Below are 17,124 nucleotides of genomic sequence, written 5' to 3'. Positions count from 1 at the left end.
TAAACAGGATATAACATACATCAAGGTTTGAAATCTCTTACAACTATCTTTCACCATATCTACTTTCAAACATTTAATATATCTTAAAAAAATGCTTCATTTTTGTGTAGTATTGTATATTGTGCGTAGAATCACAAGACCTTGAACTCCCACTTCACCATAAGAAAAAAAATGACCTTTTCTTTACCCAAAATGAACAATTCCAAGTAATTTCCAATTTGACAAATTTAATGGCGTCATAATTTTTATTTTTGTGTCTAACTGGAAACATGTTTTGTATAACAATCCTCTAGTAGCTGTTTGCATCCAATTCTGAGACCTGCACCCTGACAATAAAAATGTTCTAAAATAAAGCCCCATATTTCAAATTATTTACCAGAGCAAGAGCTATTCATCACTAAATTGAATTCCTCAGGATGAATTTTCATCTTAACCTACGTGCCTTAAGTAATCAACCCTGAAAGTCTGGAAGTTGATTTTTGTCTTTTTCAGTATTCTCATGTGGAGCTAAGAAGTATGAGGTACATTTCTTAGTCTTAAGGTTACAAGAACTTCAACAACGAAAGAAAAGATACAGTGAGGACAATTTACACTGGAGCAAAATCTGAACTTCAGTGACCTTGTTTTCAGACCATTCGTGATGGAACTATTCTCACATGACAGCCAAAGATAACCAGCAGAAGGACCACGGAAGAATACTGACAGGTAACTGCCTGCCAGTTTCACCCTGGTATAGCTTGCAAATTTCATTAATATCTTGTCTTAGAAGCTAAGACAAGTCTAAGCAAGAAAACTATTTGAAAACAATGTCTAGATTTTGCATTCCTGCAAAAACTCAGGTTATCAGGAAAGCCCCCTTTTTTTAAAGAAATGAGCTCAAGTTTGCTATCAAAACAAAGAACAAGGTCATCAATCTAGGCTATGCTACAAGTCAAGAACTCCAAGCACAAGGTGAAGCTTGGCAGAATCCTAAAATATCTTCAATAATTGCATCAGGAAGGTAATACGACCAAACATATTAACCACATGGAATCAGTCCAGTTGAACATTTCCCTTCTGAAAGGAAAAACATAATCTGTCATAGCAAATGAGTATCTGGGAACAAGTGCCTCTTTCAGAGTGAGGCCTACAGGAGAGATGGCAGAATGTCCTCCCTAACTGGCAGAATGAAATGGAGGCATCACACAGAGAAGACACATATTTTACTAATTACAGAACAAACAAAAACCATGAAGAAAAAGCATTTAAGAGGCTGAATGGTCAACCAGAACAAAAAGCTAGGAATTCTTGATGAATCAAATGTTTGGTTGCTACACTCTAAGAACCATGGTTTACAGTCCCTGATCTCTTAAATCTAGTGAAGGAAACTATGTCTGCTGTGTCTGTATACATGTACAGTTTGGAAGCACAAGGGTGCACTACTACTACAAATTTGGTGGCAAACTTACTAGATCTCAACACTGCTGTGCAGAACAAAGATCTCTTACATACCTTTGTGGCTCATTAGTGTAAAACCACAGAGTCTGGACACAGTACCTGCAGTATGATATAGGAACATCTAATAGATTTTGAGCGCCTTATCTCAGGGATGCTGTAAAGAGATGCTGTATACAATACATTTCAACGTGTGTATCTCTAACACCATCTGTCACAATTACCAGTGGCAGCCAGAAAAGAAAGAAGAAATTATAACCACCTATTTCTTCTCCTTACAGAGAGTAAAGGGAACAAACCCTTCCAAAAAGTTAATGACTATTTGACCAGCTGAAAGGTCAAATAGACCAGGGAAAGATTCATTTACACCCAGAACACACCCTTCCACCACACAAACTTGTACAGCTCTTCAAAGGGAGAATATCCTTGTCAGAGCAGAATTTTGTGGAGAGACACCTTGAAAGAAGTAATTTGGCCCAGAGGCACCACGTTAAAGTAGGTAGTACAAACAGCTACTTAGATGCTCAGATCATAACCTCATTTGTTTGTCCACAAATACTCTGACATTTAAGAAAGTCTCATAGAAACAAAACAGTCAATATAAAATACCTACTTTAGAAAAGTAAATAGAAAACTAAGGTTATAAAAGTTCTCTATTATTATTCAGTTACATAAATACACAAACACCTATGCTAACACAGGGAAAAAAGTACTTTGCATTCCCATCCTTTACTTACCTATTTTTTTTTCCTAGGGAATAAACTAGAGAAACATTACAAATTGACACATATAGGCCATGAACACTAAAAAATTTAGAAAAATGTTTGGGTTTCAAGTATTTCTAGTTAACTGCTGTACACCATAAAGATTAAAAGATGAAGTTGCCCTTGCTAAGTAAGTAGATGCTGTCACCTTCAGTCTGCCCTAAAGTATCACTTTTGAAATTAGGAAACAGCATGTGTTACATGACAGATATTCCCATCACCTAAACACCATCTAGTAATTCATCCTGAACAGTAAGGGAAAATCCTTTATCCAAGGAATGAGCATTTTTTACTTCAAAAAGAGAAAGAGGAGGGACAGACTACTATTTAAAATCCATCTGATATAGCCCAGACACAGAGAACTTTCCATCTTCCTGAGTTTCAACAATTAGCTCACATATAAAAAACAATTTTCTTTTAAATTAATACTCTGCAAAAGTTGTTTCATTACCTCGTTGACTGGTAAAAAAACCCAAACATTATGTGGTTCAAAGTTATCTGTAAACCACATTTCATTTCTATTTCACTGATCTTTCTCTTCAACTGCATGATAGCATGTGCATATCAGAACAAAGTATGAAGTAACTTCTCTTCATATAGTATAGAAATCACAAGTCTACACTGCCTAAAGAGGAAAACTACTGCTCAATTTTTCCCTTCCCCTTCCAATCTCTAAGTATTTTTATCAATTCTGTTTACCAAGTCACTGTTTCTGTAGAGACAATCAAAAAATGACAGAACTCCACCTGGTGTTTCCCAATTCAGGAGAAAGTATTTTACTGTGCTAACAAGATACATAACAGTCATACACATGCAGATGCCTTCAAAGGATCTCTCATGCTTTTGTAAGGCTTGACTGTCCTCCACAAAAGCAACACCAGAGCTTTACTAAATTCTCAATTCAGACAGTGCTGCCTCCAGACCCCAAACGGATACATCTGACCGAGTACACATATAAGCTGTTTTGTTGCTTACCTTCTCAGACCCAGCTTGTGATTACAAATTTCTTATATCTCTCTCTAGTATTAATTCCTTCCACTGAACAGTGCATGTTCAAGGCTCCCCACGGAACACACAGTCTTCTAACCAAATAGGGACAAGTTCAGCTACTGCATTCCTAAAGGCAAGAACACTATAAACAATTCTAGGGGGTTTTAACCCCACTGCATTTTTAACATCTTTAAGTGCTCAGCACACAGCTAAAATTCAGAGTGTCATCAGCTGGGTAATTATATTACCCTGTTTTTGGACTTGAATCCAATTGAGCTTTTTTTTCAGCTGAGACCCAGAAGAAAAGATTCTCTCATGGAGAGGACTAAAAATACACCCAAGACATTTATCTACATTGTTTGTTAGTTTTCATTCCTAACCTTTACTTTTTCTTATCCTTCAAGCCTTCCAGTTAGACAGACTCTCAGAGAGCCCTGGAAGCCTCAGTTCCAGTTCAGGAAGCTGTTGAGAATATACCAAACATAACAGACAGACTTGAAATGGAAGCATATCACAGCACCTGAAGTTCCTCTTAGTTTTATAGTGGAGTGATGGGGGGTTTTGATAGGTTTCTCTTTTTTGTGTGTGCCTCTTCAGGTTAGTTTTGTTTTTTTAAACTGAAGTTCAGTGAGTCTGGAAATAGAGGCAAAAAACAATCCCTCACTTGCTGCAGACTGCTAACAGAGATGACACTTTCCTGAGTTAAAGGTAAAGATTTCTAACACTTTGCAAGGCCCTAGGAGTCTTTTTTCGGAAGAAGGTTTATTCCAGTCATAAAGCTGAGTTCAGCACTGAGAATAACTCAACACCAGAAAGGGTACTGTATGCAAGCAAGGGAATTACCCAGCCTTCTGTGAAATCAATTTTTTCACCCAGGAGTTAATTCCTGTGGTTGAGTTCTTCCCCTCTTCAGACTAAAACACTTGAAATACTTCCAATATATCACAGCTTTGGAATGTTCACTTGCTCTACTGCCTTGATGTTCTCCCCAGTATTATCTACAAATCTGTACATCATGGGATGACAAAACAATATGAAAGAAGAAAGATGCTGAATGTGATTTTGGACTTGTATTCCTGTTTTGAAAAAGAGAACTGCTTATTCAAAGCATGCCTAACTGTTAAATGAAGTACACAAGTGCTGGCCTAGAAGTACAAAAAAATTTGCTCCATTTTTATTTGGTAGCAGGCCTTTGTAAATCAAATTCTTTTTTTTTTTTTTTCTACTTTCATAAGTCTTTTGACAAAAATTTCACAACAAAAAATTTCCCTGTGAAAAAAGGGAATTTCAGGTGTAGAAACTTAGGAGAAACAAACACTCTAAAACTCTGTTTCACTTTTTGTTCCTAAACCCTTTTTTCAAAATATTTCCCTAAAAAAATTTAACTATTTTCTGATACAACATGCATCACAATTTACCACTAGTAAACTCTGAAAGGGATACTGTTTCTCGGATGTCTTTTTTCTCTCAGAAATCTCTAACTGTAGGCAATAACTATCTTCCTTAAGAACATATCTACAGTAAAATGATGGGGAGTAGACGGGATTTTTTCTGAAAGACAACAAAATGTTATGCCTTTGTCGCAGCTAATTCCAAAACTTCATTTTTTATCTATCAGAGACTGAAGCAATAGATGCAGTTCATTCTGGACTGAAAGAAAAAACTACTGTTACCCTTTTGGCCTTATAGGTTAATAAACAATCAGCTGTAAATTAGGAACAGACAGCAGCTTCAGCTCTGCGTGGGATAAATGGCCAGGATAAGCTCAAATACTTACTCAGCTTTTCATATCATAGGTTAACTGGCAACTCCCACTCACTCCTACTGACCTCTCTCATTCTAGCACTGGTACAGCTGAGCACTAAGTCACAAAAGGGAGGGGCTAAACCAAGAATAAAATAAACTGGTCAAGATGAATAGTTTCACTGAGCAAGTTCCCTAGTCTGCCTCACTGTGGGGCCATACAAACACCAAGGCAGCACAACCCAGTGGCTGACTCAGGACACAAATGAGTTAGAGAAGACAGGAAGGAAACTAGCCCAGGCATCTTAAAAAAGTACAGCTGCTGAAAGTCTAAGTATAGGCTGAGGGGAATAGAGCAATACCTAAACAAAATGAACCCAAGGAAGGACAACTGCAGAAGCTACATGGCAAAATGGACAGCCTCTCTCACAAGACATGGAGTGGAGTGGATCTAAGGAAAGTGCTGATACCAAAGATAAATAAACAAACAAGCCAATGCACACACACAAGCTATAAATAATAGATGACAACAACCCTATCAATGACAAAGACACAAGACCTAATTGTTTCTTCAGCATGGTACTTGCAATAATAACCACATTCTACTCCCAGCCATAGTGGGCAGATGTTGCAAAGGTCATATTTAATTCTTTGAATGTATATTCTGTTGTCTGTTAGTCTCTGTAACTGGGATTTTTCCTGAACCTCCTGAAGCTCTCAGTCTTTGCAAAATCGACTTCTTTATCCTTGGGTCAGGCCTTATTATTTAAAGTGGTATCTGCTGGGGGCCAGAGAAGGAAATTTGCAGTGCTTCATAATCTGAATTACAACCTCTGAGATGGCAAGGGTGACTCTGATACTGTACAGACCCTCCTGTACAGACCGATCTCAATCTCAGTAATTCAGTAAGGACTCTCTTTATCTTTCCAGGTATCATAAGATTACAAAAATAGTCTAGAATAGCATCTTTTCATAAGTCTCGTTCTGTAAAACAGGAATCAAATGTTCAGAAAATTGGCTGGAGACTGAGAAGTTTTGAAAATTCCCTTCAGGTTTTAAACTACTGAGTTATCTAAAGCTATTTGATATACTGTGCATAGATACCTTGCTGTATTAACAGATTCGAACATTCTAAATGTTCTTATTCCCATGTTTGAAAATCTGACCTGCAAACTTCAACTGACGAATTTAAATTAAACTTCCCATAAAACTAGCAAATAAGTATTCTTCAGTCTCAAGTATCTGTATGAAGCACAAAGGTGTTCTTTCATCTTTGGGTGACTGAGAATCACTCAGTATATAGATGCTTTCATCATGCTTGCTTAAGTTAGGAAAACATTTGAGAGTAACAAAGCAGCAGCAGTTGCTCAAGTAAAAGCCACTTGGATTAACATTAGACAAGGGGTTTTTTTTATGGACAGGAACCATAGTTTCAGATAATTACACTGGTAAATCCTATAGGATGGATATAATTAGACCAACTCAGATAAAATTAAGCAGTAAGTAAGATAAAATTAAGTAACTTGTACTGTCAGCATCACTTACTGCCTTTGCCATGCAAGTTAAGAAACAGATCATGCTGCTAATAACTGCCACATCTCTGCCAATAAAACTTTGGGGAAGACCAAACTATGAAGAGCTGCAGAGATCCCAGCTTAGAAGTTTTCATCAACTGAATTTCAGCTGCCTTGTGTCCATTTCCTGAGAAAACAGCAACTGCATCTGCAAACAAGTAACTCCCCATTCTCCAAAACCTCTCTGTTATTATAAACTTCCGCAAGCACAAACCTTGTCTACCAGGGAAACCTCACAAACAGAACTTCATTGGGAGATTAACTTACTGGGTTGCTCAACACATTTGTCTTATGGTAGTTATTACCTGCATATAGGGAAACAGGAGAGTGAGAGAACAGCAAAAGGAACCTGTACCAGTCTCATGGGCCCCTGCAGTTCATGATTCAGTAACTTAGCCTAAAAAGCCTCTGACTGAAGCTGAACTACCTTTGACTAAGACACCCAGGCAGGCATATCAGCAAACCTGTTCAGTTATTCCAACACAAGCTACCAGAGTTTTTAAAATTAATTTCAGAAAAATGTTTTTAAATCATCAGATACAATATTATACCCAAACGAATCTCTTTTTTTCCCCTCCAGCATCTCCATTGGCAAAGCCTTCCTGTTGTTTTTAACAAGCTTAGAAAACAATTTGAGTGACTAAGCAGAATAGAAAAACATTCACTAGAAATCCCACTTTAAGGAAACTGACAGATGAATTCTGTCATGTTCAGCCCTGGTGACTGACATTCACTCTGTACTGACTTGTCCACCCCACTTCCTCCAATGCCAAAAGTCATCATCCCTGAGGCATCCAGAAAGCCATTCAAACTCGAACAGCAGCATAAACTGAACAAAACAGCACAGTATCTTGAAATACCTTTACAATGCGTTGTATTCCTTACTTTATCTGCCTGTGTTAGACACAGTTAGAGAACTTCCCAAGACAACCCACCTGTACTGCGCCTGTTCCATTAGAACATTCCTCCTACATGCCAGAGACATTGCTCATGAAGACAAGTTTCCACCGAACAATTGAGTGTGCTGTCTCTGAGGGCTGAGATGCTAAGCAGATCTCTCCATACAATTATACACCCCATGAGAGAATAGGAGCAGGAGAGACAAACAGAAATTAGGAGTGAGCTGCACTCAGAAGGAAGAAAGTGGTGCCAGGTTTTCAACTATTAGGATAGCACATCTCAGGCTTTGAGGTGTGACATGTTAATCAGGTACAAATATAGGACTCCTGTACTAAGAGGAAGCACAAAATAATTCTTAGTTGGACTGAAGATGACAGCACCAGAACGCATACGGTAAAATTTGAAGCTGCTCTTGAGCGTGCAAATTCCTTTGGAATTATGTATTGAATATAACATGCTTCAAGAAACTTAGTCAGTAATGTCTGAAGCTGATTCTTAACACTGAATGCATAGTTTCAAGTTTAGCCTCAATTCCTTTGTACACAGTTTCACAGGTACAAAAGATTAATAATCTTTTATAATCTTAATAATCATCGCTCCTCCCAGACATGCTGTGGCATCAATTCAATTAATAAACATTTACCAAGCACACAGTAAATAAGAATATTATAAAACAAGGAAAATAACAGTGCTATACTGCTAAAGTTTAGATAGCATATATTAGGTAAGACCAAAGCCTGGATGTGGAAGAAGACAAGCAGTTCCATGAGCAGCACAGAGATGCCTGACTTTTTAGGCTTAACTTGATTAATGTTGGTTTCTACTCAACTGGAAGCTCATGCAGTCATCTTTCAACTCATGCTCAATGTTCATGCTCCCATGGTAATCTTTCAAAGCACTCATGTATTTCTTTTCTCTACCCACACTCAGTTTTCATAAATAATTAAAAGGACATCCATTTGCGACCCAGGTCCATTTGCTCAGTTTCAACAGGTGAGTTTGGAAGTTATGCTATTTTATGAACATGATAGCATTAGTCTTATTTTCAGCTTTTAATGTAACTTCCTAATAACCTATTTACATTTTACTTTAATTTGATCCTAGTTTTACATTTGAATGGGGAAAATTGCACTAATTATTTTACATTACAGAAATTACTGAGAACAAGCAGGAACACAAACAATTGATTTGTACCATCTGTAATTCTGATACCAAAACAGAATGATTTGAGACACTGTGACGTAATAGTTTCAGTAATATAGAATTTTCATTACTGTTGTCAGTGTCCATTTGTGTATTCCACTCTGGAACAATTTAAACAGACACTTTATTAACAACAATCCACACCACCTGTCACCACAAACTACACCATTACCATTTTTACATTTTCTAGATAATACATTTTCATCCTCTAGAAGTTCATTAGGGCAAGACAGAAGGTTGAAGTAACTTGACTTTGAAGTGTTCTTTTTTCTCTTGTACTGTAAAAAAACATATCATTTTTACGTTCCAAAAAAAATAATTTCCAACACAGGTGCAAATAATGACATTACAAAAATAATTTCCACTCCCTGCTTCTCTGTTTGAAAGCATATACCTTGTCAAAAGAAATGAAACAGGTTTCTTAAGACTCTTCTCCCACACACCAACACACCACCCTATGAAGAGGAATCACACTTGCTACTCCACAAAGCAGCAATGCAGGAACGTTTTGGAATGGTTGTCTTTGCTAGCTCTTCAACACAGTCACAGTCCATAAGGACTCCAAGCGGGAGGGTCAGCTGATTTTAGTCCATCTTTCTCCTCCCTCCTTCCTCTTTTTTTTCTTCTAGACTAACCCACATGGAGATACAAACAAATTGCTTCCCCTTCCTATTGCTTCAAATAATCAGTACTCAGTGTCAGCAGCTAAACAAGGGCTGGATTGTCTTCCTTATTCTCATCACTGTCTGGTACAACCATGATTGCCACTAAGATGTCTGGGACCAGAACCCCAGGCAAAGATGTCACATGCAGGCTGGGCTACATCTTGTGGTGTGTTTTTATCTCCAGACCTCTTCTTCCATGCTCCACTGGTACTCTCTCCCTATTTTATCCATTTACAAGCTGACTTCCAGACTATGAACCTTTTGAGAAAAGACTGTCTGATATAGTATCATGCTTATACCAACATAATGAATTGTACAATTTAACTGAAACTTCTAGAAATTTAGTGAAAAACAGGGTAGTATGAACCATCACTTGGGTGACACACAGAAAACAGAGACTAATGAACAGTGTTATGGACACATACACATATTTTCTGAAGGTGTACATACACGTGTATGTGTATATATATATTTGTAATGTATCATGTTTGTTTTCATTCAGATTCCTTATTAAGGTTAATAGATTCCTTATTAAGGTTAATTTTTCAATCCCCCTGCTGAAGAGAGCTGCAAAGGAAGGTATTTGCTGCAGGAATGGAAACCCCAGTGATTGCACAACTATTTATAATGGTCCAAGGAGAACAAAGCACTGATCGTAGGGAAGGGATCCCTAACCTCAAGTGCCATACAGGGGAATAAACAACAACAAAATTCAGTAACTCTCAGAGAGCACAGAAAGCTGTAAATCCTCCTACCTCCCTGAACCCTGGATTAGGTTAAAATAGCTGCAGTTCATGACCATAGGACTGCAACCCAACAATTCCATGGGCAAAGGATCCCTTGGGATGGAAGTTAATTGACATTAACTGTGGGAAAAGGAAGCAAACAGGTATTCTGTAACAAATTGTCTGATTCAGACTCTGATACCCAAGGCTAATCTCTAAGGCTGCTCAGAATGACAAAAAGAGTTTTTAGCTGGGATGTTGAAGAAAAATCCTTGAATTTCACTATCACCTGGAAATCAAAAAGGAAACAAAGTGCCACAGAATGTCGGGGTGCTTTGCTGACTAATATTACCTCAGAGCAGCTTTACGTCATACAAAGGACCAGGGTAGAACAAGGAAAACCAAAAAATCCTAGTTTATTTTATACAACAAATAGAGCACTTTGGAAATCACTTAATGAGGGCTAACAAGAATAACAGAGGAGACATTCATGAACTTCAGAATTCAAATTTTTTTTTAAAAACCCTTGTGGGCATTGATTATGATGAATTCTTTTGGTTTTTGTACAAGTGAACATAGAACTCTCTTGAGTCTGGAGACAATCGATACAGTGAGCATGAGTCTATTATTTCAAGTTCATTCACTAACCTTGTGTATTTACAGTTCCACAATTCCTGAAGCCCTTCTAACACAAATGTTTCTTAACTACAGCACCTAGTTCTAGTGAGGTTAACTTTAACTGGCTGAGATTTCACCTATCTTTCAGTCTCACACTTGTTTTATGCAGGGTCTTTTCATTTAAATTTTGTCCTATAGAGCCTCTAAAGGTTTCAAAATGTCTTCTGCTAGGAAATCAAGCCCAAGAAAGCAAATAAGCACCATTTTAATACTTTTCAACAAAGCCCTGTATGTCTTATTGAGAAGGGGGAAAAAGCATAATGACAGATTGAAAAACCTAATTTAAAATTTCCTAAAGCTGGGAACAGCTTTCTACATTTCCTTCATGTATGGTGTTACTACAGTTCTCACAGCCTTTCATTGCAAATTGTTTACCTGGTTCAACCAGGTTTTCCAGTTACTTGATTTCTACAGATACATTAGATATGTCAAAAAGTGTAACAATATCATCAGTGTAAAACAATAACCAGTACATCATACTGTCAGCCCACCAATGTACTAAAGATTAAAAAAACCTCAAGGAAATACAGGTAAAAATACACCACGCAGCATCTTAGTGCTGAAAACACTGCAAAAAGTATGCAGTTCACCTTGTTTCAAATTACAACACGAAGACTAATGCTCCAGCCCCACAGAGAGTTTTGTAAAAAAAAAATTCAGAAGAAAGTTAACAACAACTTCTGTCATAATTATATTTCATCAGCAAGCATTTCTTCCAAAGGCCAAATGGCTCTCTTGAAGAATCATCATCTCTACATTAAATCCATTTTGAAGACTACTGACCTAAACTGACATATTGGGAAAAGAGAGGATGCCAGACTTCCTGTTAAGGCAGCCTGAGGTTTCCTACTAACACTTACATTACATAAAGCTTCCAAATGGTATACACGAAGGCAATTCCCTAGAAGACTTGGAACAGGGCTTTCACATTTGCAAGAGAACTTGCCAAAGACCTATAAGAGATCTTGAACAGCACAGGGAGAGGAATATAGCTCATTTGGCTGACATGAACTCAAATACTTTTCTACTGTAAATTGTGGTGTCCCTTACAATTAAAAAGCTGCTTGAGCCGTACTGCCAAGAAAAAGCTCCTGAGTATCCAATTTCTGCAAGGGCAGAACACAGAGTGCACACCCTCAGTAATAAGAAGGCTTTAGAGCAAAGACGTATTTCCAGAGGCTCTACCACCTGAATGAAGAGCTGAGAGCAAGTGTATCAGAAGTAAGTAAATCAGCTGCGTGCTTGCTGGCAAAGGTCTAACTTAGCAAAGTGTATCGACCATGGAATAAGAAATATGCCAAAAAAAGTACCATCCCATTAAGTGGAAGACCTATCATTTGTCATTCATCACTAACAAGTGTTGTGATAAGGCACGAAATGATGACACAGACACTGCTAACAAGAAGCTCAGTGTCTGAACATCTCCAAGCAGAAAAGCCAGCGGAGAAACAGCCTGCTGGATTCTTTATTCCCAGAGCAGGAAACCACTGTGGCTGGTACTTTTTTGGCAAGCTGTCTTCAGTAGACTTGATCATGCCCGTCAGCAAATCCACAAGTTCTACAAGCCTTCCCATCTCAACTGCCAATAGGAAAAGGTCTGGCACAGTCATTCCTAGCACAAGAAGAGAGAATTGCAGGCTGAGTAGGACTTGCTCACGTAAGACCTGTTTTACCCGCCTTCCTGGACAATGATGCTGCACTTCCAGTGCCACCAAAATACATTTCCTACATTAAAAGAAAAATGCCCAAAATCATGAGAAATTTTTTTTTTTTTAATGTCAGATGTATCCTTTCACTTGAACAGCGTATCTGGGCACCCATTTCTTCCTTAAGAACCATCTCCATGATGTATATAATGAAAAGCCAAGCACACAGGCATCTGAGGTATAATTCAGCAGGTGTCAGCAGGTAAGAAAGCCAGAGGCATGGCTAAGGAGTTAAATTTTCTTAGCCTCAAGACAGGGTAGCCTCAAACCCTTTCTGGACCCAGGGAAAAAAACCTGTACTTTGCCCCCTACAACTCATAGGAAAATACACCTTTGTCAAGCAACGCTCTATGAAAAGGATCTCTGGGATCCTTTAAAATAAAAAAGGCAGTTTAAATGAATGGAACTTGCAGTAATCTCAGCCTTAGCTCAACACAACTTCTATCTGCACTAAATTCTGCCTGGTCTCAGAAGGCTGAAGAGGAGAAACTGCAGTAAAAACCTGCTTCAACTGCAGGTCACTTACATGACTTTGGAGATTTTTGTGGAAGGGAAATAAAAAGCAACACAGTTAAAGGAGCTGCTCCTAGTTCTTCCTCCAAGGCTGAACTGCAACTTCTGAATATGGATTAATGGACATTTGAGAGTCGGAGAAAAGGGACAAGCAGGACCAACAGGTGGCAGAAGCACGAGGTGAGCAGTGAAAGCCTGAAATACCCATCCAGCGCTTATGAGGAAAAGGCGAGAAATGGCACACCCACTGACTACTGACTTGGAATGCAGTGGAAAGCACAAGGATTTGGGACTGTAGGATACAGCAGATTCTTACTACATCAGCAAGAGCAAGCAACTTCCAGAACTATAAATGTACTCCATGGAGATGGCAATTTTGAGGCTGGAGAAAAATCTTAGGTGTCCTTTAGGCACCTGCAAAATAGATCCTACAGAAACTGGATGTGAAAGAGCATCAAGGTTTTGTTGTAGTCATAAAGATGCAGGAAGTCTCCAGATAAAGAGAACAGGATGCCCTAAATGGGCTCTTCAAAGACCATGGCTCTCTGTGGAATAAAGCTTCCTACAACCAGCATTTTGTCCCATAATGACAGTGTGCCTCTAGACACTTCTGTTCTAGCAGTTGTTTCTGACCACTCTCATATGGGACAGTGGATTGCCCAGGCCTCTAGTATGACCTAGAGTCATTGTTCATATGAAGATTATTACAGGAAACTCCTCATTTCTGGACGAGACTATGTCCTTACTGTTTAAGAAATACATTTGGCATCTATACGAATGTTCTTGAATAGGCTAGGAGATGCAGGATTTGTAAATACTGTATTAAAATTCTGACTACAGACATCCTACAGAATGAAAAAAGAAGGGAAATAGATGGGTATGTAAACACACCCCAATATCTTCCTCAGTTGAAAGGAGATGGTATAAAGCAAGGAATGACCAAAGTAGTCTGGTTTTGGCATGCTTAATTTTAATTTTTTTAAAGTTTGGCAATATAGGAAAAAGAGAAAAAACAATGTACTAATTTTTAATCTTAATCTGCTTTACTACTGTATTTTTAGATAAATTGAAAAATCAGTGAGTGGTTATTCTGTTCTTATCTCCCTTCACCTTGTATCTTCATGTTTTTACTGCAGAGCATGTAAAGTGAAAGCCTACATGTAAAAAAAATACATTAAGAACCATCTACATTTAGTAAAATATTATTAAAAGTCCATATTGAAATAAAGAGGAATCCTAAGCATTCAGTTCTGGTGCTATGTATGTTAGTCTTGCATGCAAAAACCACCATGCTTCAGGTTAAAGAGGTTACATTATAATTAGTTATTCATTTATATTTACTCATTTGTAACACTATGTGCAATAATAACAACAATAACAATTATCAATGAGAGAATTTCTTTTATGGAGTCTTTTAGGTGGTATTTTCTGATACTATTCTGATATATATTCCTATCAATTCTCAGTTAGACTACGACAGTGTTGATCCAGCCCTATGGAGATCTTTTCAATTTATTAGGAATTCTTAAGATCACTATTGAAAACCAATAAATTTTCAAAACATCAGCTGTATCTTAGTAATGTGAAAATACTTAAGGCAGCTTGTTTGCCACGTATATCTTCTTCCAAATTTTATATTTGCTTTGCAGATCATATATGAGATTACATGAACAGGAACATGGAAAAATTACTCTTACAAAAACCCCTTACTAAAAGAATCACTTATTCATAAAAACCCTGTACCTGAAGCATGGTGTATCTCCACAGAATTATGTATTTTTTTTCTGAATGCGTACATGAACCATCAAAAAAGCAGCCACTTCTTTAACAGTAAACAGTTGCTTTTGTTAGACTACCCCCGCCCTAAAAAAATGCGGATTTCCCTGTTCTAAGATCATAATTACTAAGCATTCCTCATACACTGCTTTAAAGCCATACCATGCAAAAAAATCCTGCCAAGGGTTTTGGCCCTCATTTTTTATCTTTCACAACCAATTTCACAACACTGACAGTTAAAAGAATAATAATAAAAGTCATCCAGATGTAACATACACCTCTGATGAGGGCTCTGGGCAATGGCTAATCCTTTCTAGCCACGTGAAACAGTGCAGACCTACAGTAAAAATTTAATCTACACAGACCTTCTCCAGAATTTCACAGAATATTTATATATACAGTAAGTGCAGTGTGGATTCCAGCAGAGACACCCATACATATATATATATATATTTATTTTTTTCCTTTCACCAACATAAATGCTATCTCCAGACATTAATTTTATTTATAATATGAGAGACCTTTATAAGCTCAGTGTACACTCACAAAAATAGACAGATATGCACACACCTTTACAGATGAATAATTATATAAAACAGGGTCCCTCACTATTCTCAGCTCTGCAAAAATACTGCAGTCATGAATTAAACATCACCTTCTAAAGTTCTCTGTTTTGTGCCTCTCTGGCAAGGTTTCTGGGAACACTGATTAGAATCTGAATAGCTTTACATTACCTCCAACCTTAGGCCCACCAGCTGATCCTGGCTTTCTTGCACTGTTTGAAGGATTTCCTGGCTTTTTAGGTGCCGGAACCTTGAAGGCTGAAGCAGCAGATGATGGCCTATTTCCATCCACTGACTCTTCATCATCAAAGCTTTTGTCTAGAAAAAGATATGTTAAATAAAAATAGAGCTATTAGAATGGGTGTATTTTAATTTCCTAACAAAAATTATTTTCCTTCACATTGCACAAAAAATCACAAAATGCATAAATAAAACAAGTATTTATCAGTTTGTCCTGTCTCTGATCTAGGAATAAAATGACAATGGGAGATAAACAGCATTTTCCACATTTCACATTCTTATAAAATATTATTTTACCTTCCTAATTAACCACAGTAGAACTGAGCATAAAAAATGAATCCTACACATCCACTCCCACAAAGGAAAAATATCTTTGCACAGACTGAATTTTTTAAACCATTTCTTAATATTTTCCCAAAACAAAAGTGATAATTTTTATCATTCCAGTCTACCGAAGAAAAATGCTTCTCCTTTTCCTTCTTTCACTCATGCATGCATTTTCTGCTACACATCCTCCCACAATGTGTCTAACTAGCACTCCCTGTCTCCTTCCTTCCACCCAGATTTTTCAACTTACAATCACAGATCCTCTTGCAGATCAGCCGCCTCATTCCTCTGATAGCTCTTCAATCCCCTCACCCTAGGACGGACCCAGCACCTCACATGGCCACATGCAGTAAATTCTTAATACTAATCAAAGGTTCTATCAAAATCTGCTCGCAAACACCCTAGATCCACCACTGAGATTTGTGCCGGCATCTTTCTTTCCCTTCCCTGCACTAGGTGCTGCACAACCAATGAGCTGCAAGGTGACATCATCTTCTGGGAGCCAACGCCAGAGGAAAAGGTGAAAATTCTCCATGCAAATAAATTCATTCCCACACATGGTATTTGCCACTATTCCAATCCTTCGTTAAAAAAATTAGACAGGCAGACAATATTCCGGGGCTTGCACTCCTCTTTCCTATAATTTCAGGTTTGTGGATTTTTAATCATGAAAGAAATTCATGCCTAGTGACTAAACAGTCTCAATTCAAAGTATTGTGCCTTAAAAGAACCCCAGTATATTCCAACAGTAGAACATAATGCTTTCCCCACTCGCTTAAGGAAGAAGGATTTATCTATAAGCTTGAGCACAGAAAACATCCAGCCTATGGTTCTGATAATAAATAAAATGGGCGAGGCTGAGACACAGCTGCACTACAGTAATGAAATACTAATTTAGCATACTACCTGCTCCAAAACCTGCCATTTGTAAAAAAAACAACAACAGCAACAAAAAATTAATTGCAAAACTTCATCATCTCTGGAATGGTTAACTGTTTACCCTTTGCTTATTCAGAACTTGCTCCTAGGGAAATGTCAACTATATTTAACAATGCAGCCTCCCAGAGGAAGGCAGCTTACATTAAAGGGTATAGCAATGTTCTGTCCAGCAGCACTGGCAGCACCATCGAACGTCAGAGCACCCTGCATTTAACGTGTCCAAGATCACTGCTGCTATAGTTAGCACATTTTTCTTGCATTTGCCAAAAGCTGTGTTTTGCACTAATGAATCTCCATGATCAAAGAAACAAACCATCACAAGAATATGGATGCATATTAACAATTTTCATTAACATTATTTCCCCCTCTGCTATAAACACTGAT

General features: G+C 37.8%; 1 protein-coding gene across 14 annotated transcripts in view; it reads right to left on the bottom strand.

The window, feature by feature from the left end:
- Positions 1-17,124, bottom strand: part of CLASP2 (cytoplasmic linker associated protein 2) — a 145,909-nt gene that overhangs the window by 73,507 nt on the left and 55,278 nt on the right. For all 14 annotated transcript variants that reach the window (XM_041466164.1, XM_041466151.1, XM_041466157.1 and 11 more), the window contains one exon: positions 15,406-15,552. In XM_041466164.1, coding sequence (XP_041322098.1) covers positions 15,406-15,552 — 147 coding nt within the window. The remainder of the gene's footprint in view (positions 1-15,405; positions 15,553-17,124) is intronic.

Source organism: Pyrgilauda ruficollis, unplaced genomic scaffold, assembly GCF_017590135.1.
Source record: "Pyrgilauda ruficollis isolate IOZ18807 unplaced genomic scaffold, ASM1759013v1 scaffold2, whole genome shotgun sequence".
Lineage (NCBI taxonomy): Eukaryota > Metazoa > Chordata > Aves > Passeriformes > Passeridae > Pyrgilauda > Pyrgilauda ruficollis.
Note: the sequence above shows the minus strand (reverse complement) of the source record. Positions and strands in the feature narration are given on the sequence as shown.